Here is a 20,998-nt window from a genome sequence, read left to right as displayed (position 1 = left end):
TTGGACATGGAGCACTTTCAAAGTCTTTACTGATTACAATACTGCTTCGGTTTTAGTATTTTGGCCATGAGGTATATAGGATCTTGGCTCCCCAACCAGGGTTTGAAGCCACACCCTCTGCCTTGGAAGGAGAAATTTTAACCACGGGACCACCAGGGATATCCCACAGGTGCTTTTTTAAAAGACATTTCCTTAAAAGGAAAGTCTTAGAACCAACTTGATTTTCTCCCTTGAAAGTTAAAAGTGGAAATGAATCCTTACATAAAAATGACCCCCGAGGCATGAGGAAATCGTACTCACAAGTCAATAATTATTTTAAACACCTCTAAGATGGGAGGGTCATGTTGGAGAGGTCTGACAGAATGTGGTCCACTGAAGAAGAGAATGGCAAACCACGTCAGTATTCTTGCCTTGAGAACCCCATGAACAGTATGAAAAGGCAAAATGATAGGATACTGAAAGGGGAACTCCCCAGGTCAGTAGGTGCCCAATATGCTACTGGAGATTAGTGGAGAAATAACTCCAGAAAAAATGAAGGGATGGAGCCAAAGCAAAAACAATACCCAGCTGTGGATGTGACTGGTGATAGAAGCAAGGTCCGATGCTGTAAAGAGCAATATTGCATAGGAACCTGGAATGTCAGGTCCATGAACCAAGGCAAATTGGAAGTGGTCAAACAAGAGCTGGCAAGACTGAACATCAACATTCTAGGAATCAGCGAACTGAAATGGACTGGAATGGGTGAATTTAACTCAGATGACCATTACATCTACTACTGTGGGCAGGAATCCCTTAGAAGAAACGGAGTAGCCATCATGGTCAACAAAAGAGTCTGAAATGCAGTACTTGGATGCAATCTCAAAAACTACAGAATGATCTCTGTTCATTTCCAAGGCAAACCATTCAGTATCACGGTAATCCAAGCCTATGCCCCAACCGGTAATGCTGAAGAAGCTGAAGTTGAGCGGTTCTATGAAGACCTACAAGACCTTTTAGAACTAACACCCAAAAAAGATGTTCTTTTCGTTATAGGGGACTGGAATGCAAAAGTAGGAAGTCAAGAAACACCTGGAGTAACAGGCAAATTTGGCCTTGGAATACAAAATGAAGCAGCGTAAAGGCTAATAGAGTTTTGCCAAGAGAACACACTGGTCATAAGAAACACTCCCTTCCAATAACACAAGAGAAGACTCTACACATGGACATCACCAGATGGTCAACACCGAAATCAGATTGATTATATTCTTTGCAGCCAAAGATGGAGAAGCTCTATATAGTCAGCAAAAATAAGACCAGGAGCTGACCATGGTTCAGATCATGAACTCCTTATTGCCAAATTCAGACTTAAATTGAAGAAAGTAGGGAAAACCACTAGACCATTCAGGTATGACCTAAATCAAATCCCTTATGATTATACAGTGGAAGTAAGAAATAGATTTACGGGACTAGATCTAAGACAGAGTGCCTGATGAACCATGGATGGAGGTTCATGACATTGTACAGGAGACAGGGATCAAGACCGTCCCCATGGAAAAGAAATGCAAAAAAGCAAAATGGCTGTCTGGGGAGGCCTTCCAAATAGCTGTGAAAAGAAGAGAAGCGAAAAGCAAAGGAGAAAAGGAAAGATATAAACATCTGAATGCAGAGTTCCAAAGAATAGCAAGGAGAGATAAGAAAGCCTTCCTCAACGATCAATGCAAAGAAATAAGAGGAAAACAACAGAATGGGAAAGACTAGAGATCTCTTCAAGAAAATTAGAGATACCAAGGGAACATTTCATGCAAAGATGGGCTCGATAAAGGACAGAAATGGTATGGACCTAACAGAAGCAGAAGATATTAAGAAGAGATGGCAAAAATACACAGAAGAACTGTACAAAAAAGATCTTCACGACCAAGATAATCATGATGGTGTCATCAGTCACCTAAAGCCAGACATCCTGGAATGTGAAGTCAAGTGGGCCTTAGGAAGCATCACTACGAACAAAGCTAGTGGAGGTGATGGATTTCCAGTTGAGCTATTTCAAATCCTGAAAGATGATGCTGTGAAAGCGCTGCACTCAATATGCCAGCAAATTTGGACAACTCAGCAGTGGCCACAGGACTGGAAAAGGTCAGTTTTCATTCCAATCCCAAAGAAAGACAATGCCAAAGAATGCTCAAACTACCACACAATTGCACTCATCTCACACACTAGTAAAGTAATGCTCAAAATTCTCCAAGCCAGGCTTCAGCAGTACATGACCCGTGAACTTCCAGATGTTCAAGCTGGTTTTAGAAAAGGCAGAAGAACCAGAGATCAAACTGCCAACATCTGCTGGATCATGGAAAAGGGAAGAGAGTTCCAGAAAAACATCTATTTCTGCTTTGTTGACTATGCCAAAGCCTTTGACTGTGTGGATCACAATAAACTGTGGAAAATTCTGAAGGAGATGGGAATACCAGACCACCTGACCTGCCTCTTGAGAAATCTGTATGCAGGTCAGGAAGCAACAGTTAGAACTGGACGTGGACCAACAGACTGGTTCCAAATAGGAAAAGGAGTCCGTCAAGGCTGTATATTGTCACCCTGCTTGTTTAACTTATATGCAGAGCACATCATGAGAAACACTGGACTGGAAGAAACACAAGCTGGAATCAAGATTGCCGGGAGAAATACCAATAACCTCAGATATGCAGATGACACCACCCTTATGGCAGAAAGTGAAGAGGAACTAAGAAGTCTCTTGATGAAAATGAAAGAAGAGAATGAAAAAGTTGGCTTAAAGCTCCACATTCAGAAAACGAAGATCATGGCATCTGGTCCCATCACTTCATGGGAAATAGATGGGGAAACAGTGGAAACAGTGTCAGACTTTATTTTTCTGGGCTCCAAAATCACTGCAGATGGTGACTGCAGTCATGAAATTAAAAGACGCTTACTCCTTGGAAGGAAAGTTATGACCAGCCTAGACAGCATATTGAAAAGCAAAGACATTACTCTGCCAACAAAGGTCTGTCTAGTCAAGGCTATGGTTTTTCCAGCGGTCATGTATGGATGTGAGAGTTGGACTATGAAGAAAGCTGAGTGCCGAAGAATTGATGCTTTTGAACTGTGGTGTTGGAGGAGACTCTTGAGAGTCCCTTGGACTGCAAGGAGATCCAACCAGTCCATCCTAAATGAGATCAATCCCAGGTATTCATTGGAAGGACTGATGCTGAAGCTGAAACTCTAGTACTCTGGCCTCCGGATGTGAAGAGCTGACTCATTGGAAAAGACCCTAATGCTGGGAAGGATTGGGGGCAGGAGAAGAAGGGGATGACAGAGGATGAGATGGTTGGATGGCATCACCGACTCGATGGACATGAGTTTGAGTGAACTCCAGGAGTTGGTGATGGACAGGGAGGCCTGGCGTGCTGTGATTCGTGGGGTTGCAAAGAGTCGGACACAATTGAGTGATTGAACTGAACTGAACTGAAACATTTCTTATAAAATGTGAAGTGCATTAGTGAATTAGTGAGCGCCTCACACAAGAGAAAAAGTGATGGTGGCTTTATGACCAGATGTGGGAAGGAAGAGAAGGGTCGTTTTGCTCCCATGAGATTTTCCATGATTCTTCTGATGACCTACGTAGACCCAAGCTCATCAAGGGAAAGGGGAGAAGGATTCATTTCCTATCAAGGGAATAAAATCAATGGGCATGTCAAATGAGAAACATTCAGATGCAATTTTATTACTGCCATGTAAGATGAAAATCTTTATCAATAGTATGGTGTGTGTGTGTGTGCGTGTGTGTGTGGTGGTGTTTGCTGTGTGTGTGCACAACTATGCATTTTTCTGTTATCTACCATATATTTCAACTTTCTGCCTCTGCGTCCCATCCATCCAACATCCACTCATTCAGCATCCTCCATTCATTCACGTATCCAATCACTCACCCACTGACCCACTCACCCCTTCATCCAGCCAGTCAGCATCCACTAGTCATCCACCCACCCATCTATGGATTCATTGTTCATCCATCCATCCGATATCCATCATCCACCTACCATCCATCCATCATCCATCCACCTACCATCCATCCATCCAGCATCCACCATCCATCTACCATCCACCCACCATCCATTATCCATCCATCCATCCACCATCCATCCATCCATCCAGTATCCACTATCCATCTACCATCCATCCATCATCCATCCATTATCCATCTGCCTTCTATCATCCATCATCCATCCACCCACCATCCATCCATCCATCTATCCAATATCCACCATCCATGCATAATCCATCTACCATCCATCCATCCGTCCATCAATCTATCCAGTATCCACCATCTGTCTACCATCCATCGATCATCCATCTACCTTCTCCCATCCAGCATCCATTCGTCCACCATCCATCCATCAGCAACTACCATTCATCCAGTAGCCATCATCCATGTACCATCCATCCACCATCCACCCACCCACCATCCATCCATCCAGTATCCACCATCCATCTACCATCCACCCATCATCCATTATCCATCCATCCATCCACTATCCATTCATCAGCATCCACCATTCATCCATTTATCTAGTATCCATCATCCACCTAGAATCCATCCATTATGTATCCATCCACCATCCACCCAGCATCCATCCATCTCTCCAGTATCCACCATCTACCTACCATCCATCCACCATTCACCCATCCATCCAGTAGCCACCATCCACCCACCATCCATCCATCCAGTACCACCCATCCAGTATTCGCCAGTCACCTCCCATCCATCCATCATCCATCCACCTCTCCATCCATCCAGTATCCACCATCCACCTGCCATCCATCTATCCACCATCCATCTACCATCTACCCAGCATCCATCCATCCATCCAGCATCCACAGTTCATCCATCAGCCATTCACCCATCATCCATCTCATCTACTGAGCTACCTCTCCCTGTCTCTATCACCTGACTCAACTACCTTTCCATCTATCCATTTGTCCATCTGTCAGTCCATCTGTGTGTCTATCATTATCTACCTATCACCCATCCATCCATCCATCGACACACATACACACAGATACATAAATAAGGAGACCATCCACACATTCAAACACTGCATACAGATGCCTGCTGTTTTGATTTAGAGTTGGAATTGTTTCTTCCCTTTCTACAGCTGTGCAAGTTCTATCAGCCATGTCACCCTAAAGATGGCTGCGGTCACGCCCTCCCCACTCTCCCAACCACCCCGCCCAGATCCTCAGTCCCATACCTATCAGAGCTGTGGAATAGCCTTGATCCTTCAGAAGCTTGGCGAACGTAATCTCACTGGGGGGCAGTCCTCCAGAAGAGGCCGAGAAGAGGAAAACTCCCACTTGGGACTGAGACGCCATTCCTGAGCAATGTGAAATCCACCATGAAGACGGGGAGGACCATTATGGCTGGGAGGAGGACGAGGAGCGCGGTGCTGGAGCCAGCGGTGAGGGGGGAGGGCATTACCTGAGCGGACAGGGTACCGGCCGGTCATGAAGGCCGCCCTGCTGGGCGTGCAGAGGGGTGATGCTGCCAGGTGCTGCGTGAGCTTCACACCCCCTCTGGCCAGGCGGTCGATATTGGGAGTCCTGGAACAGAGACTCGTGGGTCATTCATCATGATCTTAAGAAAGCTTCTTTGGGGGCTTTGCACAGTGAGTCGCTTCTCAGTAACCCAGGGAAATAGAGCCATGTGTCTTGGTGGGAAGGGGACGACAGAGGATGAGATGGTTGGATGGCATCACCGACTGGATGGACATCAGTTTGAGCCAATTCTGGGATACGGTGATGGACAGGGAAGCCTGGCATGCTGCTGTTCGTGGGGTCACAGAGAGTCGGACATGGCTGAGTGACTGAACCACAAGACGTGGGGGGAAGGAGTGAAGGAAAGGGAGCAGACACAGCACCATGGCTCTGAGTAAGGACAAAACCACACTGAGGGCTCCACGATCGAGGTCAGCCCTCTCTGGGGTACCTCACTTGCCCAGGGCTCTGAGCTTCTGGTTTAGGAGGGAGAAGACGAGTCCTGAGAATGGGCTGCTGGGACCAGGGGGATGGAGATGTTTCAAGGTCTCTCTCCTTCTCACCTGTCCCTGCCAGTCGCCTCTGTATGCCCCCAAACGGGAAAGCTCTGGGGGCAGCCTGACTCTCCTCTTCCCAACCACAGCCAAAGAGAGGCTCTGAAGGAGTTGTCATCAGGCTCTGCCTGGTGGCTCAGACGGGAAAGAATCTGCCTGCAAGGCGGGAGACCTGGGTTCGATCCCTGGGTCGGGAAGATCCCCTGGAGAAAAAGGACATGGCAACCCACTCCAGTCTTCTTGGCTGGAGAATCCCATGGACAGAGGATCCTGGCGGGCTACAGTCCAGGGGGTCACAAACAGCTGGACACGACTGAGCGACTCACACTTTCACTTTTCCAGGGACAAGGGGGTGACGGGACCCCCAGGAGCAAGGAAGCAAGGGCTCCAGGTGCATCTACCAGGGAACTACCCGGGGTTCACAGAGTCCAGGGCAAAGCTGGAAACAGGTCAGGCCGTGAGTTACTCACACCCTCTGTGGACTCCAGGGTTTTCCCGCTGAAGCGATGCTCACGGAGGGTTTCACTTCGAGGATGGCGCTCTGTGCAGGACAAGCCATTCTGTGGCCTTTTCTCCAGGAAGGTCGTGGCCCCGTCACCTCAGAAAATCACGCCAGACTTCCCCGGCATGGGGAGGGGGAGTTCTCACAGGTCTGGGGCCACTCTGAGTGGTTATCTCATATCCTTTTAAAGAAGCCCTGGTCCCTGCCACTCTGCCCATCTTTTAGACTTCGGTCCTGACCATACATGGGACCCCCTGCGGCCTTCCCGTCCTGTGGGAGGAGCCTGCTCCACCTCTGGATGTCTTTCTATCCCCCATCTCAGCAGCTTCCATCACAGCATAAAAGCACGATGTGATTAACTGCACTCCCTTCCTGGCCTGTGAGATGGGACATGTTATCTGGTTCACAGCGGCCCCACCCTCCGTGGTTCAGTGCCCAGAGGCCAATCAGGTAACAGTGAAAGTGAAAGCCGCTCAGTCGTATCCAACTCTGTGACCTCCATAGACTGTACAGTCCATGCGATTGTCCAGGCCAGAATCCTGGAGTGGGCAGCCATTCCCTTCTCCAGGGGATCTTCCCAACCCAGGGATGGAACCCAGGTCTCCCGCATTGCAGGCGGATTCTTTACCAGCTGAGCACCCAGGGAAATCCAGCAATACTGGAGTGGATAGCCTATCCCTTCTCCAGCGGATCTTCCCGACCCAGGAGTCGAACCGGGGTCTCCTGCATTGCAGGAGGATTCTTTCCCAGCTGAGTTATCAGGGCAGCCCATGGAATAGCGCATACCTCAGTGGACAAGATCGTTGTACTGCCCCGTGGTCTCAAACTCCTCTCCCGTTTATTACCTTACTTTATCCATTTAATTGTCAACATTTCCACTTGGCTTTGGCCTTATGTTACAAGATGCTGAGAATACGGAAATCGTATGCGTGACTAGTGCCTAGACTGGCTACTGAGAAATCTATTTGGGGGTGTGATATTATAAAATGAAGCATGTCGTTCAGAAAGAGCTGGGTTGGGGAGAGGGATAAATTAGGAATTTGGGATTAGCAGACATACACTCTAAAACAGATTCATAACAAGGAGGTCCTGTATAGTATCGGGAACTATATTCAATATCTTGTAACAAACAATAACGGAAAAGAATTAGAAAACAGAATATACACATGTATACAGAAGATATGTATGTGTGTGTCTATATGAGCTTCTCAGGTGGTGCTAGTGGTAAAGAACCTGCCTGCAACACAGGACACGTTAAGAGATAAGGGTTCAGTCCCCGGGTCGAGAAGATCCCCTGGAGGAGGAAATGGCAACCCACTCCGGTAATCTTGCCTGGGAAATCCCATGGACAGAGGAGCCTGGCGGGTTACAGTCCATGGGGTCGTAAAGACTCTGACATGGTTGAAGCCAGTTAGCACACAGCACACGAATGTGTGTATATATACATGCTAAAACAATATTGTAGATCACCTGTACTTCAATGAAAAGAAAAAGAATTGGATGCTAATATGGGGAGCAAGATAGATTTAGGGTATTACTATGAATTTATTATTATAAATTCTTACTGTATAGCCCTTTTCTTCCTTTTGATAATTAGCAGACAGTGAACTTTAAAGACTTGATTGCAATTTTTTAAATTAAGACTCCTTAGTGGAATCAGTGCCTATCACATTAATAAATTTTAGGAATATCACGTCTGGTAGCATATCTAATATGAACTGTTGTTGTTCAGTCGTTAAGTTGTGTCCAACTCTTCCGGACGGTAAGAGAATTCCCTACAAGGGTGAAGAAGATGAAGCTCCTGCTTTTCGTGACCTCAGAACACCGTGGTTCACGTGGCTCGAGGGCAGTCTTGGTTTTCAGTGTCTACACAGAGCCACACGTGGCGTGCAGCTGGAGGGGAGCGTGGGCTTTGCACGTCTCCCGGTGGCCTGTGTTCCACGAATGCCCGCTGCCTGTCACAGGGCGGCCAGCCTGTGGAGGGGTCCCTGTGTTGACCCATCACCGCACCTGAGCGTCTTGTTGCCATAGCAACCGGGGTCCCCGATGCCAAGGTCGTCAGCCATCAGCAGGACGAAGTTGGGCTTTGATGCCACCCAGCTCTGGGCCTCGCAGAGGAACAGCAACAGAAGCAGAAGGGTCATCATGTCCCTGCAAAGAGCGAGGGCAAGAGAGTCGTGAAGGATGCTGGCGGGAGGGACCATTCTCCTTGTCTGGGATCCTCCCTTCTCCCCCTCCCCTTAGGAGAAAGGGTACTGTCCACCCACCCGCCCCGGATGGGACGGGATCCAAATCAACTCAGACGACACGTGCGTGCTAAGTCGCTTCAGTTGTATCCGACTCTCTGCGACCCCATGGACTGAAGCCCACCAGGCTCCTCTGTCCGTGGGATTCCCCAGGGAAGAATTCTGGAGCGGGTTGCCATGCCCTCCTCCAGGGGATTTTCTCCGACACACGGACTGAACTCCAGTTTCTTACATCTCCTGCTTTGGGAAGCCTGAGACATCACATAGAAAGAACCGCATCCTCTCTGCCGTGTGTTTGTTTCTACAACAAACAAACATTTCCTTCTCCCTGCACAGCGCTGACCTCTCCTTTCTACCTCAAACCAAAACACAGGCTCTGTCTGGAAAAATGAAAACACAGTCATCTCTTCTTCAAAAATGAAAACAATCATCTCTTTAAGGCAGGCTCTGTCGTCAGCTAAACGTTCTCTACTCTGCCCTGGAAAAACTACAGAAAAACAGGCATTTCAGGATAATCCAGTTGTCGATGTCAACCCCTTTCTAAAATTAGCCGTGACTGTCACCTGTGTGGGCAGCAGCTTTTAAAAGGGAAACCTGTAGACATGGGAGTGTCGCAAACCTTTCCAAGCTCAAGGAAGACAAGGTTCATTGCTCCAGCACTGGGTGCTAAGTTCAGTTCAGTTCATTCCAGCCGCTCAGTCGTGTCCGCGTCTTTGCGACCCCATGAACCTGTCCTCCCTGTCCACACCAGGCCTCCCTGTCCATCACCAATTCCTGGAGTCCACCCAAACCCATGTCCATCGCGTCGGTGATACCATGCAACCATCTCATCCTCTGTCCTCCCCGTCTCCTCCTGCCTTCAACCTTTCCCAGCATCAGGGTCTTTTTCAATCAGTCAGTTCTTTGCATCAGGTGGCCAAAGGATTGGAGTTTCAGCTTCAACATCAGTCCTTCCAATGAACACCCAGGACTGACCTCCTTTAGGATGGACTGGTTGGATCTCCTTGCAGTCCAAGGGACTCTCAAGAGTCTTCTCCAACACCACAGTTCAAAAGCATCCATTCTTTGGCGCTCAGCTTTCTCTATAGTCCAACTCTCATATCCATACATCACCACTGGAAAAACCATAGCCTTGACTAGACAGACCTTTGTTGGCAGAGTAATGTCTCTGCTTTTTAATATGATGCGTAGGTTGGTCATAACTTTCCTTCCAAGGAGTAAGTGTCTTTTAATTTCATGGCTGCAGTCACCATCTGCAGTGATTTTGGAGCCCAGAAAAATAAAGTCAGCTACTGTTTCCACGGTTTCCCCATCTATTTTCCAGGAAGTGAGGGGACCAGATGCCATGATCTTCGTTTTCTGAATGTTGAGCTTTAACATTCGGAGCTAAGGGTACTAAGAGGTGGCAGCAAGCACAGCGGAGGGGTGAGTTCATCACACCCCACAGCAAAAGACCCCACATGCCACGGCTAAGACCCTGGCACCGTCAAATAAACACATAAGTATAAAAACTTTAAAGGAGCTGTGTCTCTAACTTCTGTATACATATTGCATAAAATATACAACTGAGAGCTTGGAAGCAATTCTGTAAGCCTGCCCGCCTCTCTTTGAGCATCTCTCACTCTATCTTTATGACTCGGTCACCTTAAAAACGACGAATGTTCTACCTAGATGGCCATTGAGAGATGAATGGATAAAGAAGTTGTGGTACATATACTCGGTGGAATACTACTAAGCTGTGAAAAGGGACGCATTTGAGTCAGTTCTCATGAGGTGGATGAACCTAGAGCCGGTTAGACAGAGTAAAGTGAGTCAGAGAGAGAAAGACAAACACCATATATTAAGGCATATATAAGGAACGTAGAAGATGGTGCTGATGAACCTATTTGCAGGATAGCAGTGGAGATGCGGACCCAGAGAACAGACTTGTAGACGCACTGAAGAGCAAGCAGAGGGTTGGAGGAACAGAGAGAACAGCGCTGACACATAGACATTATCACACGTAAAACAGACAGCCAGTGGGAATTTGCCGTGTGATGCAGGGAGCTCTCTGACAACCTAGAGGGGTGGCATGGGCTGGGAGGTTCAAAAGGGAGGGGATGTGTGCATCCCTATGGCTGATTCACGTGGATGTATTGTAGAAACCAACACAATATTGCAAAGCGATTATCCTCCAATTAAAACTAAATTAATAAAAGAAAATAATGTCTGAAATTTTACCTTAGTAGTCACTTACAATCCCACTGCACGAAAATTATTATCATAATAACCAGAACTTACTTTTCACCCACAAACATGGAGTAGAACAGGTGTTCCTAAAGATGTTTCAAACTCTTAAAGGACTTAGTTGATAAAAGTACTTAAAATGAAATACAAGGGCTCTAAAATATTAAGAGTATATAGCACATTCATTTCTGAAAAAAATAGCAAACGCTCCTCCCTGAAAAAATTATTTTTCTGAACAAACTTCGTTTGGCAAAGAAGAAAAACAAAAATTTTTTTGAGAATGTTGCTATTTCTAAAACAGAAAAATTCTGCAGCAGAGAGACAAAAGAACATTTTCATAACTAGCGGTATAATTACATTGAATCTGTTCATTATAAGAAAATTAACACTGCTCTGACTTAATGGAAAACTTTACCACAGCAACCAACAAGTTTCAGATCTATTTTCCAGGTGCAGAAAAGGTTTCCTGGAAACAAAGAAAAACCTACATCGCAAACCGTATTTTGTTTAGAAGCAATGCCGTTCTGTTCAATTTGAGCCATGTATCATCAATGATATTTCCTCAAGTGTCATCTACATAGATGAACTCTTTTAAAGTCAATAAGAAATACTGTCTGACATTAGAGCAGGAAAAATCCCATCTGAATATGTGGTCTTCTTAAAAGCTGTGATTTTTCCAGTAGTCATGCGTGGATGTGAGAGTTGGACCATAAAGGAGGCTGAGCGCCAAAGAATTGATGCTTTTGAGCTGTGGTGTTGGAGAAGACTCTTGAGAGCCTCTTGGACTGCAAGGAGATCCAACCAGTCCATCCTAAGGGTAATTGGTCCTGAATATTCACTGGAAGGACTGATGCTGAAACTGAAGTTCCAACACTTTAGCCACCCGATGTGAAGAGCTGACTCATCGGAGAAGACCCTGATGCTGGGAAAGATTGAGGGCGGGAGGAGAAGGGGACGACAGAGGATGAGATGGTTGGATGACATCACCAACTCAATGGACCTGAGTTTGAGCAAGCTCCAGGAGTTGGTGACAGACAGAGAAGCTTGGTGTGCTGCGGTCCATGGGGTCGCAAAGAGTCGGACACGACTGAGCAATCGAACAACAACAAATTGGTGGAATCTTAATTTAAAAAAAAAGATACAAATGGGCTTATTCGCTTAGATTTCTAACATTCAGTATGAAGGAATGGGCCAACATTTATAAGCTAGTTGGAGAGAACGAAAATGCATGAGGAGAAAACAACAGAATATGAAGCATAAGCTTTGTAGCAGAAGAGAAAGGGAGGGATTTGGAAAAGGCTTGACATTTTTTTTTTTTCTTTTTTAAGATTTTTTTAAAAATTTGGACCACTTTTAAAGTCATGTGGGATAAATGCTCCCTGACCAGGAATCAAATCTGCACCCCTTGCAGTGGAAGGTGAAGTCTTAACCACTGGATCATCAGGAGAAGGCCGGTGATATTCTTCTTTCCATCCTGATATTATCATCTGTGCTGTAAATACCAGAAGGCCTCTGGGAACAACCTAAAGGCTTCACCACGAGGGTGAGAACTGTGCGGCGCAGGCCACGTTTGAGAAGAGAAAGAGGAACATCATTTGACCTATTAGCATTGGGGCTTCTCAGGCGGCTCATCAGTAAAGAACCCACCTGCCAATGCAGGAGACATGGGAGACCTGGATTCGATCCCTGGGTCTGGAAGATCCCCTGGAGAGGGCATGGCAACCCACTCCAGGATTCTTGCCTGGAGAATCCCACGGATGGAGAAGCCCTGGCGGGCTACAGTCCATGGGGCTGCCAAGAGTCGGACATGACTGAGCACGCCCAGGATCGGGGCCAAGCTTAATGGCTGTAACAACCAGAGTAGGGTCACGAGCCAAAGACGGCTCCAAACAAGTAGGATGTGTGCTAAGTGCAGGGCCAGCTGCCACTCCCAACCCCACACTCCAGCAAAGCCAGCGAACCCCTCCACACTGGAGCCATTTCAAACAAATGATCCTGAGCCCGGCCATCCGTCCAGGCAGGATGGGGGTGCCCCCCTCCCCAGCCCTCACACAATCACTGATGTTCTTTTCGAGATTATAAGCAAGTGCAGAGAACACTTATTATAAGCAGATATAAGCAAGTTCAGGGAACACTGACTATAAGCAGAAGGCAAAGGCCTTTTTTAAAAAAAGACTTTGGTAGTTAAGATAGTGGTGCAGCTGAGAGGCACGGCCTAACCACAGTCAGGATATTCTCCCAGGTATAAAATCCAGCCAGAGAAAGTTGTTGTCATTTACTTGCTCAGTCGTGTCCAGCTCTATGCGACCCCATGGACTGTAGCCCGCCAGGCTCTTCTGTCCATGGGATTCTCCAGGCAAGAATCCTGGAGTGGGTTGCCATTTCCTCCTCCATGGGATCTTCCCGACCCAGGCATCAAACTCACATCTCGTCCACTGCAGGCAGGTTCTTTACCACTGAGGCCTCGGGAAAGCCCAGCCAAACTTAACCAGGTTGAACCTGTCCAAAGTGATGGAACAACCACATCCTTGATTGTAAGTCTGCACAGAATCCTCCTCGAGGTGTGTGGGAACTGTAAGCTGGCCTGACACCCACAACTACACACCTGGATCCTCCAGCAAACAAGCCTGTGTGTTCGGATGTCTGCACAGCCTTCCCTGGCTCAGAAGATAAAGAATCTGCCTGCAATGTGGGAGATCTGGGTTCACTCCCTGGGTTGGGAAGATCCCCTGGAGGAGGAAATGGCAACCCACTCCAGTATTCTTGCCTAAAGAATCCCATGGACAGAGGAGCCTGGTGGGCTACGGTCCAAGGGGCTGCAAAGAGTCAGACACGACTGCAGTGACTTAGCAGGCACTCAGTCTTCTCCAGTCCTCTGCTTGTCACTGCTAACTGAGTTTGCTCATGTCATGGAAATGTTTAAGGACCCCACCAAGAGAAACCGCACATGTCTGCAGGGGTGATTTGAGAGCAGGGTGGTAGCTGTTATTTTTCGGAATAAAAACACAACTCCTGAATAATGCAGAAAAATCAATCAGCAACTCTTAAAAATGTGCTTCCTTTTCGTGAGGGAACAGGTGTCATTTTTAATAAAAATGTTAAGCTATGAAAATGGATTACAGGAAAAGAAAATGAATTCGCTTGCCAAAGCCACGCGGATGAATTATCCTCTCTGATAACTCAATATGTCTGCGTCGTAGATCAGATAATAAGTACATTCACAACATTTTTCAGCCTAACTCTGGTTAGTTCTTCAACTTAGAATTGATATTCTACTCAACAGAGGGACATCCTTGCCTTTTCTTTAGTGCTCCTGGATTCTACCCGTCTGTATTTACTTGCAGTGGAAAATAAAAGCTTGAATAGCTGATAAATGGGACAAGATGCTTTAATCACCGTATTAGGGTAAAACATTTGCAATAGCCGTTTTTTATTAAAATGATGGACCAGGACTTCCTTGGTGCTCCAGCAGTTAAGAATCTGCCTTCCAGGGGCTTCCTGGCTGGCTAAGTGGTAAGGAATCTGACTGCCCAGGCAGGTGACACGGGCTCAATCCTTGGTCTGGGAGGATCCCACTTGGCTCGGAGCAACTAAGCCCGTGTGCCCCAGCTACTGTAGCCAACACGCCCTAGAGCCGATGCTCGGCCCCAAGAGACGCCACGACAGCAAGAAGCCCGCAGAACACAAGGAAGAGTGGACCCCGCTCACCAGAGCTAGAGAAAGCCCACACACAGCAGTGATAACTCGGTGCAGCCAAAACCAAAATCAGTCCAGTTCAGCCGCTCAGTCGTGTCTGACTCTTTGGGACCCCATGGACTGCAGCACGCCAGGCCTCCCTATCCATCACCAGCTCCCAGAGCTTGCTCAAACTCATGTCCATTGAGCCGGTGATGGCATCCAACCATCTCATCCTCCGTCGTCCCCTTCTCCTCCCACCTTCAATCCTTCCCAGCATCAGGGTCTTCTCCAGTGAGTCAGCTCTTCGCATCAGGTGGCCAAAGTATTGGAGTTTCCGCTTCAGCATCAGTCCCTCCAGTGAACACCCAGGACTGATCTCCTTTAGGATGGACTGGTTGGATCTCCTTGCAGTCCAAGGTCTCCCAAGTTGCAGTCAGATTCTTTACCATCTGAGCTGCCAGGCCGCTCACCAAGAATGCTGTAGTGGGTTGCCATTTCCTTCTCCAGCTTTCTTTATAGTCCAGCTCTCGCATCCACACATGACTGCTGGAAGACCAATGGCTTTGACTAGACGGACCTTTGTTGGCCTTCTCCAACACCACAGTCCCAAAGCATCAATTCTTCCCCACCCAGGGATCGAAGCAGGGATAAAGCTGGTGACTCCTTGCCGGGGTGCAGCCCCAGTGGACCCAGGGAAAGGCAAGTTAGAGAGCCCTTTCTCCCCTGTGATCAATCATCTGAGTCATTTGGCCTCTTGGGTCTATTTCCTTTGAGATGCCCTCACCCTATCTTCCCACCATTCTGCTGAATTGTCTAACATAGGATGTGTTCCCACAGTTTCTGTTTTGTTCTCCAAATGTATGTTTTGTGAAGCATCCTTGATTTTGTAGCTGACTGGTTGTTTGATGGTTGGTTGGTTGATTATTATTTTTTTTTTTTTAGTCTTTTTATTCCAGTTCTTTCTGCTGCAGATGCCCTTCAAAGGCATTCTGGTTCTTAGCTCTCCTCTTCCAGGGCATCTTTCCCCGCAGTCACTGGGTCTTAGCTGAAATATGCAGGATCATTACTTGCATCATGTGGGCTCTAGTTCCCAGACCAGGGATTGAACCAGGGTCCCCTGCATTGGGAGCAGAGTCTTAGCCATTGAACCATCAGGGAAGTTCCCGGTTACAAGTCTTGCTTCTAACTTTACATTTGCTGTTAGGCTATGACACCCGTTGGCTTATGTGACATTGCTGATGGCCCATCTTTTAAAAAAATTTTATTTATTTTGAAATTAAAAGACGCTTGCTCCTTGGAAGGAAAGCTATGATCAACCTAGAAGCATCTTAAAAAGCAGAAACATTACTTTGGGTTGGGAAGATCCCCTGGAGAAGGGCATGACCACCCACTCCAGTATTCTGGCCTGGAGAATTCCATAGACTGTATGTCCGTGGGGTCGCAAAGAGTCAGACACGACTTAGCGACTTTCACTTTCCCCAGTGTTCTTGCCTGGAGAATCCCACAGACAGAGGAGCATGGTGGGCTACAGTCCCTGGGGTCGCAGAGAGTCGGACACGACTGAGCGACTAAACGACGGCAGGAAACACGACATAGGTTCAGAAGTCAAGGGCATGTATCTCCATATGGAACAGACTACTGCAGGTCTAAAATGGTAAATGAGAACAGACCTTTCACGTAATCTTTGGACCCTTAATGTCAACTATACATCCCAAGCACATGGTGAATGGTGGGGACAATGGTAAACACATGTATACTCAGTCGTGTCCAACTCAGAGACCTCGTGGACTGTAGCTCGCCTGGCTCCTCCATCCATGGAATTCTCCAGGCAAGAATACTTGAGTGGGTTGCCATTTCCTTCTCCAGGGGACCTTCCCCACCCAAGGACTGAGTCCACATCTCCTGAGTCCCCTGTGTTGCCGGCTGATTCTTTGCCCACTGAACCATCGAGGAAGCCAAAACGATAAATCAGTTCAGTTAGTTCAGTCGCTCAGTCGTGTCCGACTCTTTGCGACTCCGTGGACTGCAGCACGCCAGGCCTCCCTGTCCGTCACCAACTCCCGGAGTCTACCCAAACTCAACGTCCATCGAGTCAGCGATGCCATCCAACCATCTCATCCTCGTGATAGATAAGTACCTGCTATTCTAGACCAATGTGAAGTCAGAGGTATTAAACCCAAAGAGGGATCTTTAAAAAGAAGCTATTCCATAAATGGTAAACTGGGGGGCAAATTTGAAAGACAAAAGAAAGTCCAGCCTCTCCACATTTTATTTTATTTACAGTGCTATGTTAGTTTCTCTCTACAATGAAGTGAATCAGCCACATGTATACATATGTCCGTTCCCTCTTGCCCCTCTCCCATCCTCCCATCCAGCCCTCGAGGTCATCACAGAGCAGCCCGGTTCTATACAGAGGCTTCCCACTAGCTGTCTATTTTACACACGGTCATGTATATATGTCAGTGTTACTCTTTCAATTCATCCCACCCTCTCCACCCGCTGTGTCCACGAGTCCATTCGACGTCTGCATCTCTATTCTTTTCCTGCAAATAGGTTCAGCTGTAGCACTGTTTTCGACTCTACACATGCGTGTTAATATAAAAATGTTTGCTTTTCTCCTTCTTAGTTCTGAGGTCTATGCTATTTTTAAAATATTTATTTATTTTAATTGGAGACTAATTACAATATTGTAGTGGGTTTTGCCATACATTGACATGAAGCAAAACCCACAAGTAACTCATGAAACGGCATCTACTCATGATTATAAATGTACGTTAGCTTATGCATTTGATCAACCCCCCACCCTGAATATCAGACTTTAGCGATAAATAAACTTGAAAGATGACTAGAAGCAATGGGCTCCCCATTCATCTGATATGAAATATTACACAGTTAAATTCACTCAGCAAAAGCCGTCACGCTCTGGAAACAAACTAGCAGGAAAAAAAAAAAATCAAAGAACTAGAGACTTATGTATAGTTAATAAAAATTTCAAATTCTAAGAAACAACACATGTTTTAAGTTATGAAAGCGGGGGATTAGGAAAACATAAAATGAATTCGTAAATTTCCATTATGCTTTCAAATCCAGAGGGGATTTTTAATAAAAATAGAGAAACAAAGCACTGTAGCGAAAAGCAATATAGAGATGCTGTTAAAGTTGATACATAGTAATACAATGGTATAGGTTAAAATAGTATTATACCAACCGCTCATTGGCAATAGATTATATAATTCTAAAACCTGAACACTGTACTCCTAAAATTATAAAAATCTAACTACAGACATTTTATTGCTATCAAGGCCTTCCAACCTTTTACAGAGGAAAGGAAAGAATTACAGGCTGTTGTATACATTATTTTCTGATTTCAAATAGGACATTTTAAACCTGAAATGGTATCGTAGACTATCTTACCATACAATTCACCTCTAAAATGCAGATTTTAACATGCGCTTCATATGGGGAAAAAATAATAATAAGCAGAACACCCGACATGCAGTATAAATATTGGAACTGCAAGAGCTGCACCTCAGTAACTGTCAGTGAAAAAACTAATGAAATAGATGCAGTGGAAATGGCACAAAATTCCAGTTACTTAGTTTAAAATTGTGCTTCATTCTTTACAGAAAAAAAAGCACTTGCTTGTGCCAGGTGGCTCTGTTCCTCTCCAGAATCCCAGGTAGCCGAGTGGGAGGTAATGTCTAACAAGTATGGAGTTTCATCATATCTGGCCAACAGGAAGGTTGAGAAATCCCAGATCAGAGGTAAAGATCATTGCTTACAGTGTGTAAGTTAGAGATCAAATCAATCAGGAAGGAAACTTTTTTTAAAAAAACAATCCTCTTAAGAAATCTGTATGCAGGTCAGTAAGCAACAGTTAGAACTGGACATGGAACAACAGACTGGTTCCAAATAGGAAAAGGAGTACATCAAGGCTGTATATTGTCACCCTGCTTATTTAACTTCTATGCAGAGTACATCATGAGAAACGCTGGACTGGAAGAAGCACAAGCTGGAATCAAGATTGCCGGGAGAAATATCAATAACCTCAGATATGCAGATGACACCACCCTTATGGCAGAAAGTGAAGAGGAACTCAAAAGCCTCTTGATGAATGTGAAAGTGGAGAGTGAAAAAGTTGGCTTAAAGCTCAACATTCAGAAAACTAACATCATGGCATCCGGTCCCATCACTTCATGGGAAATAGATGGGGAAACAGTGGAAACAGTGTCAGACTTTATTTTTTGGGGCTCCAAAATCACTGCAGATGGTGATTGCAGCCATGAAATTAAAAGACGCTTGCTCCTTGGAAGGAAAGTTATGTCCAACCTAGATAGCATATTCAAAAGCAGAGACATTACTTTGCTAACAAAGGTCCGTCTAGTCAAGGCTATGGTTTTTCCTGTGGTCATGTATGGATGTGAGAGTTGGACTGTGAAGAAGGCTGAGCACCGAAGAATTGATGCTTTTGAACTGTGGTTTTGGAGAAGACTCTTGAGAGTCCCCTGGACTGCAAGGAGATCCAACCAGTCCATTCTGAAGGAGATCAGCCCTGGGATTTCTTTGGAAGGAATGATGCTAAAGCTGAAACTCCAGTACTTTGGCCACCTCATGTGAAGAGTTGACTCACTGGAAAAGATTCTGACGCTGGGAGGGATCGGGGGCAGGAGGAGAAGGGGACGACAGAGGATGAGATGGCTGGATGGCATCACTGACTCGATGGATGTGAGTCTGAGTGAACTCCGGGAGTTGGTGATGGACAGGGAGGCCTGGCGTGCTGTGATTCATGGGGTCGCAAAGAGTTGGACACGACTGAGCGACTGAACTGAACTGAACTGAACCTTCTTAGTTAATTAAAACCCAAAGAATATCATTTAATGGCAGGATTGATATAGTGGAGAAGGAAATGGCAACACAATCCAGTATTCTTGCCTGGAAAAGTCTCATGGACGGATAAGCCTGGTAGGCTATAATCCATGGGGTCACAAAGAGTTGGACACACCTGAGCGATTTCACTGTCTCTCACTTAATACAGCAGAGAAACCTTTTTTTCCCCCTCATCTATGTACTAAACAAACAAAAAAAAAAACTTTATTTCTTTGACTGCACCAGATCTCCATTGCAGCATGCGTTATCTTTAGGTGTGGCATGTAGGGTCTTAGTTCCTTGACCGGGGATTGAACCCAAGACCCCTGCATTGGAAGCACAGAGTCTTAGTCACCAGACCACCAGGGAAGTCCCAGGGTAAGGTCTTGAAGCTGGGACTCAGGGCAAGGGTCTCAACAATAATTCAACACTTACTTACTAAACGTCTATAAGGCACCCTACATTGCTGGAACACCGTGAGTGAGAGTTGTATGTTTCCTATGCTTATGGTGGTGGTTTAGTCGCTCACTTGTGTCTGACCCTTTTGCGACTCCATAGACTATACAGTCTATGGGATTCTCCAGGCCAGAACACTGGAGTGAGTGGCAAGTTTCCTTCTCCAGGGGATCTTCCCAACCCAGGGATTGAACCCAGGTCTCCCCCATTGCAGGCAGATTCTTTATCAGCCGAGCCACCAGGGAAGCCCTCCTCTGCTTATAGAGCTTGCAAAAACGAAAGCGAAAGTGTCAGTCACTCAGTCATGTCCGACTCTTTCTGACCCCATGGACTGTAGCCCGCCAGGCTCCTCTGTCCATGGGATTCTCCAGGCAAGAATACTGGAGTGAATAGCCGTTCCCTTCTCCAGGGGATCCTCCCGACCCAGGGATCAAACCTGGGTCTCGCACTTTTTGAGTAGATGCTTTACCACCTGAGCCACCAGGGAAGCCCCATATAGAGCTTGCAAAGCATTTGCAAAAAACACACAGGATTTAAGTCAACGCTGGACAATGACTACATCGAGGTTGATATGAAACTGTCAATGGGACCAGCATGCATGGACTGTGGTGTGGGCATTACTGGCCCGAGGCACGGGGCAAGGAGAAGCTGGCTGGTGCTCACAGGAGGATGCTAACATGGCTGGTAGGGGGGATTTCGTAAGATAAGAAGAAAGCAAGGGTGACCCACATGCTAGAAGGGCCTGACGGGGAACTCCAACTGGAGCTCTGTGACAGCCTGCGTGGGTGGGGTAAGTGTGGGCGGTTGGAGGGAGGTTCAAGAGGGAGCGACCCCATGGACTATACAGTCCATGGAATTCTCCAGGCCAGAATACTGGAGTGGGTAGCCTTTCCCTTCTCCAGGGGATCTGCCCAACCCATGGATCGAACCCAAGTCTCCAGCATTGC

The 20,998-nt window shown here is 46.5% G+C and overlaps 1 protein-coding gene across 5 annotated transcripts in view; it reads right to left on the bottom strand.

Annotated features, from left to right (window-relative positions):
* Nucleotides 1-20,998, bottom strand: part of STS (steroid sulfatase) — a 164,155-nt gene that overhangs the window by 79,847 nt on the left and 63,310 nt on the right. For all 5 annotated transcript variants that reach the window (XM_086387688.1, XM_086387691.1, XM_086387693.1 and 2 more), the window contains 3 exons: nt 8,590-8,730; nt 5,468-5,589; nt 5,241-5,363 (listed from right to left, as the gene is read on the bottom strand). In XM_086387688.1, the coding sequence (XP_086243814.1) occupies nt 5,241-5,363; nt 5,468-5,589; nt 8,590-8,730 (386 nt within the window). The remainder of the gene's footprint in view (nt 1-5,240; nt 5,364-5,467; nt 5,590-8,589; nt 8,731-20,998) is intronic.

This window comes from Bos grunniens, chromosome X, assembly GCF_055505025.1.
Source record: "Bos grunniens cultivar Pamir isolate PY7600 chromosome X, Bosgru_T2T1.0, whole genome shotgun sequence".
NCBI classification, from domain to species: domain Eukaryota; kingdom Metazoa; phylum Chordata; class Mammalia; order Artiodactyla; family Bovidae; genus Bos; species Bos grunniens.
Note: the sequence above shows the minus strand (reverse complement) of the source record. Positions and strands in the feature narration are given on the sequence as shown.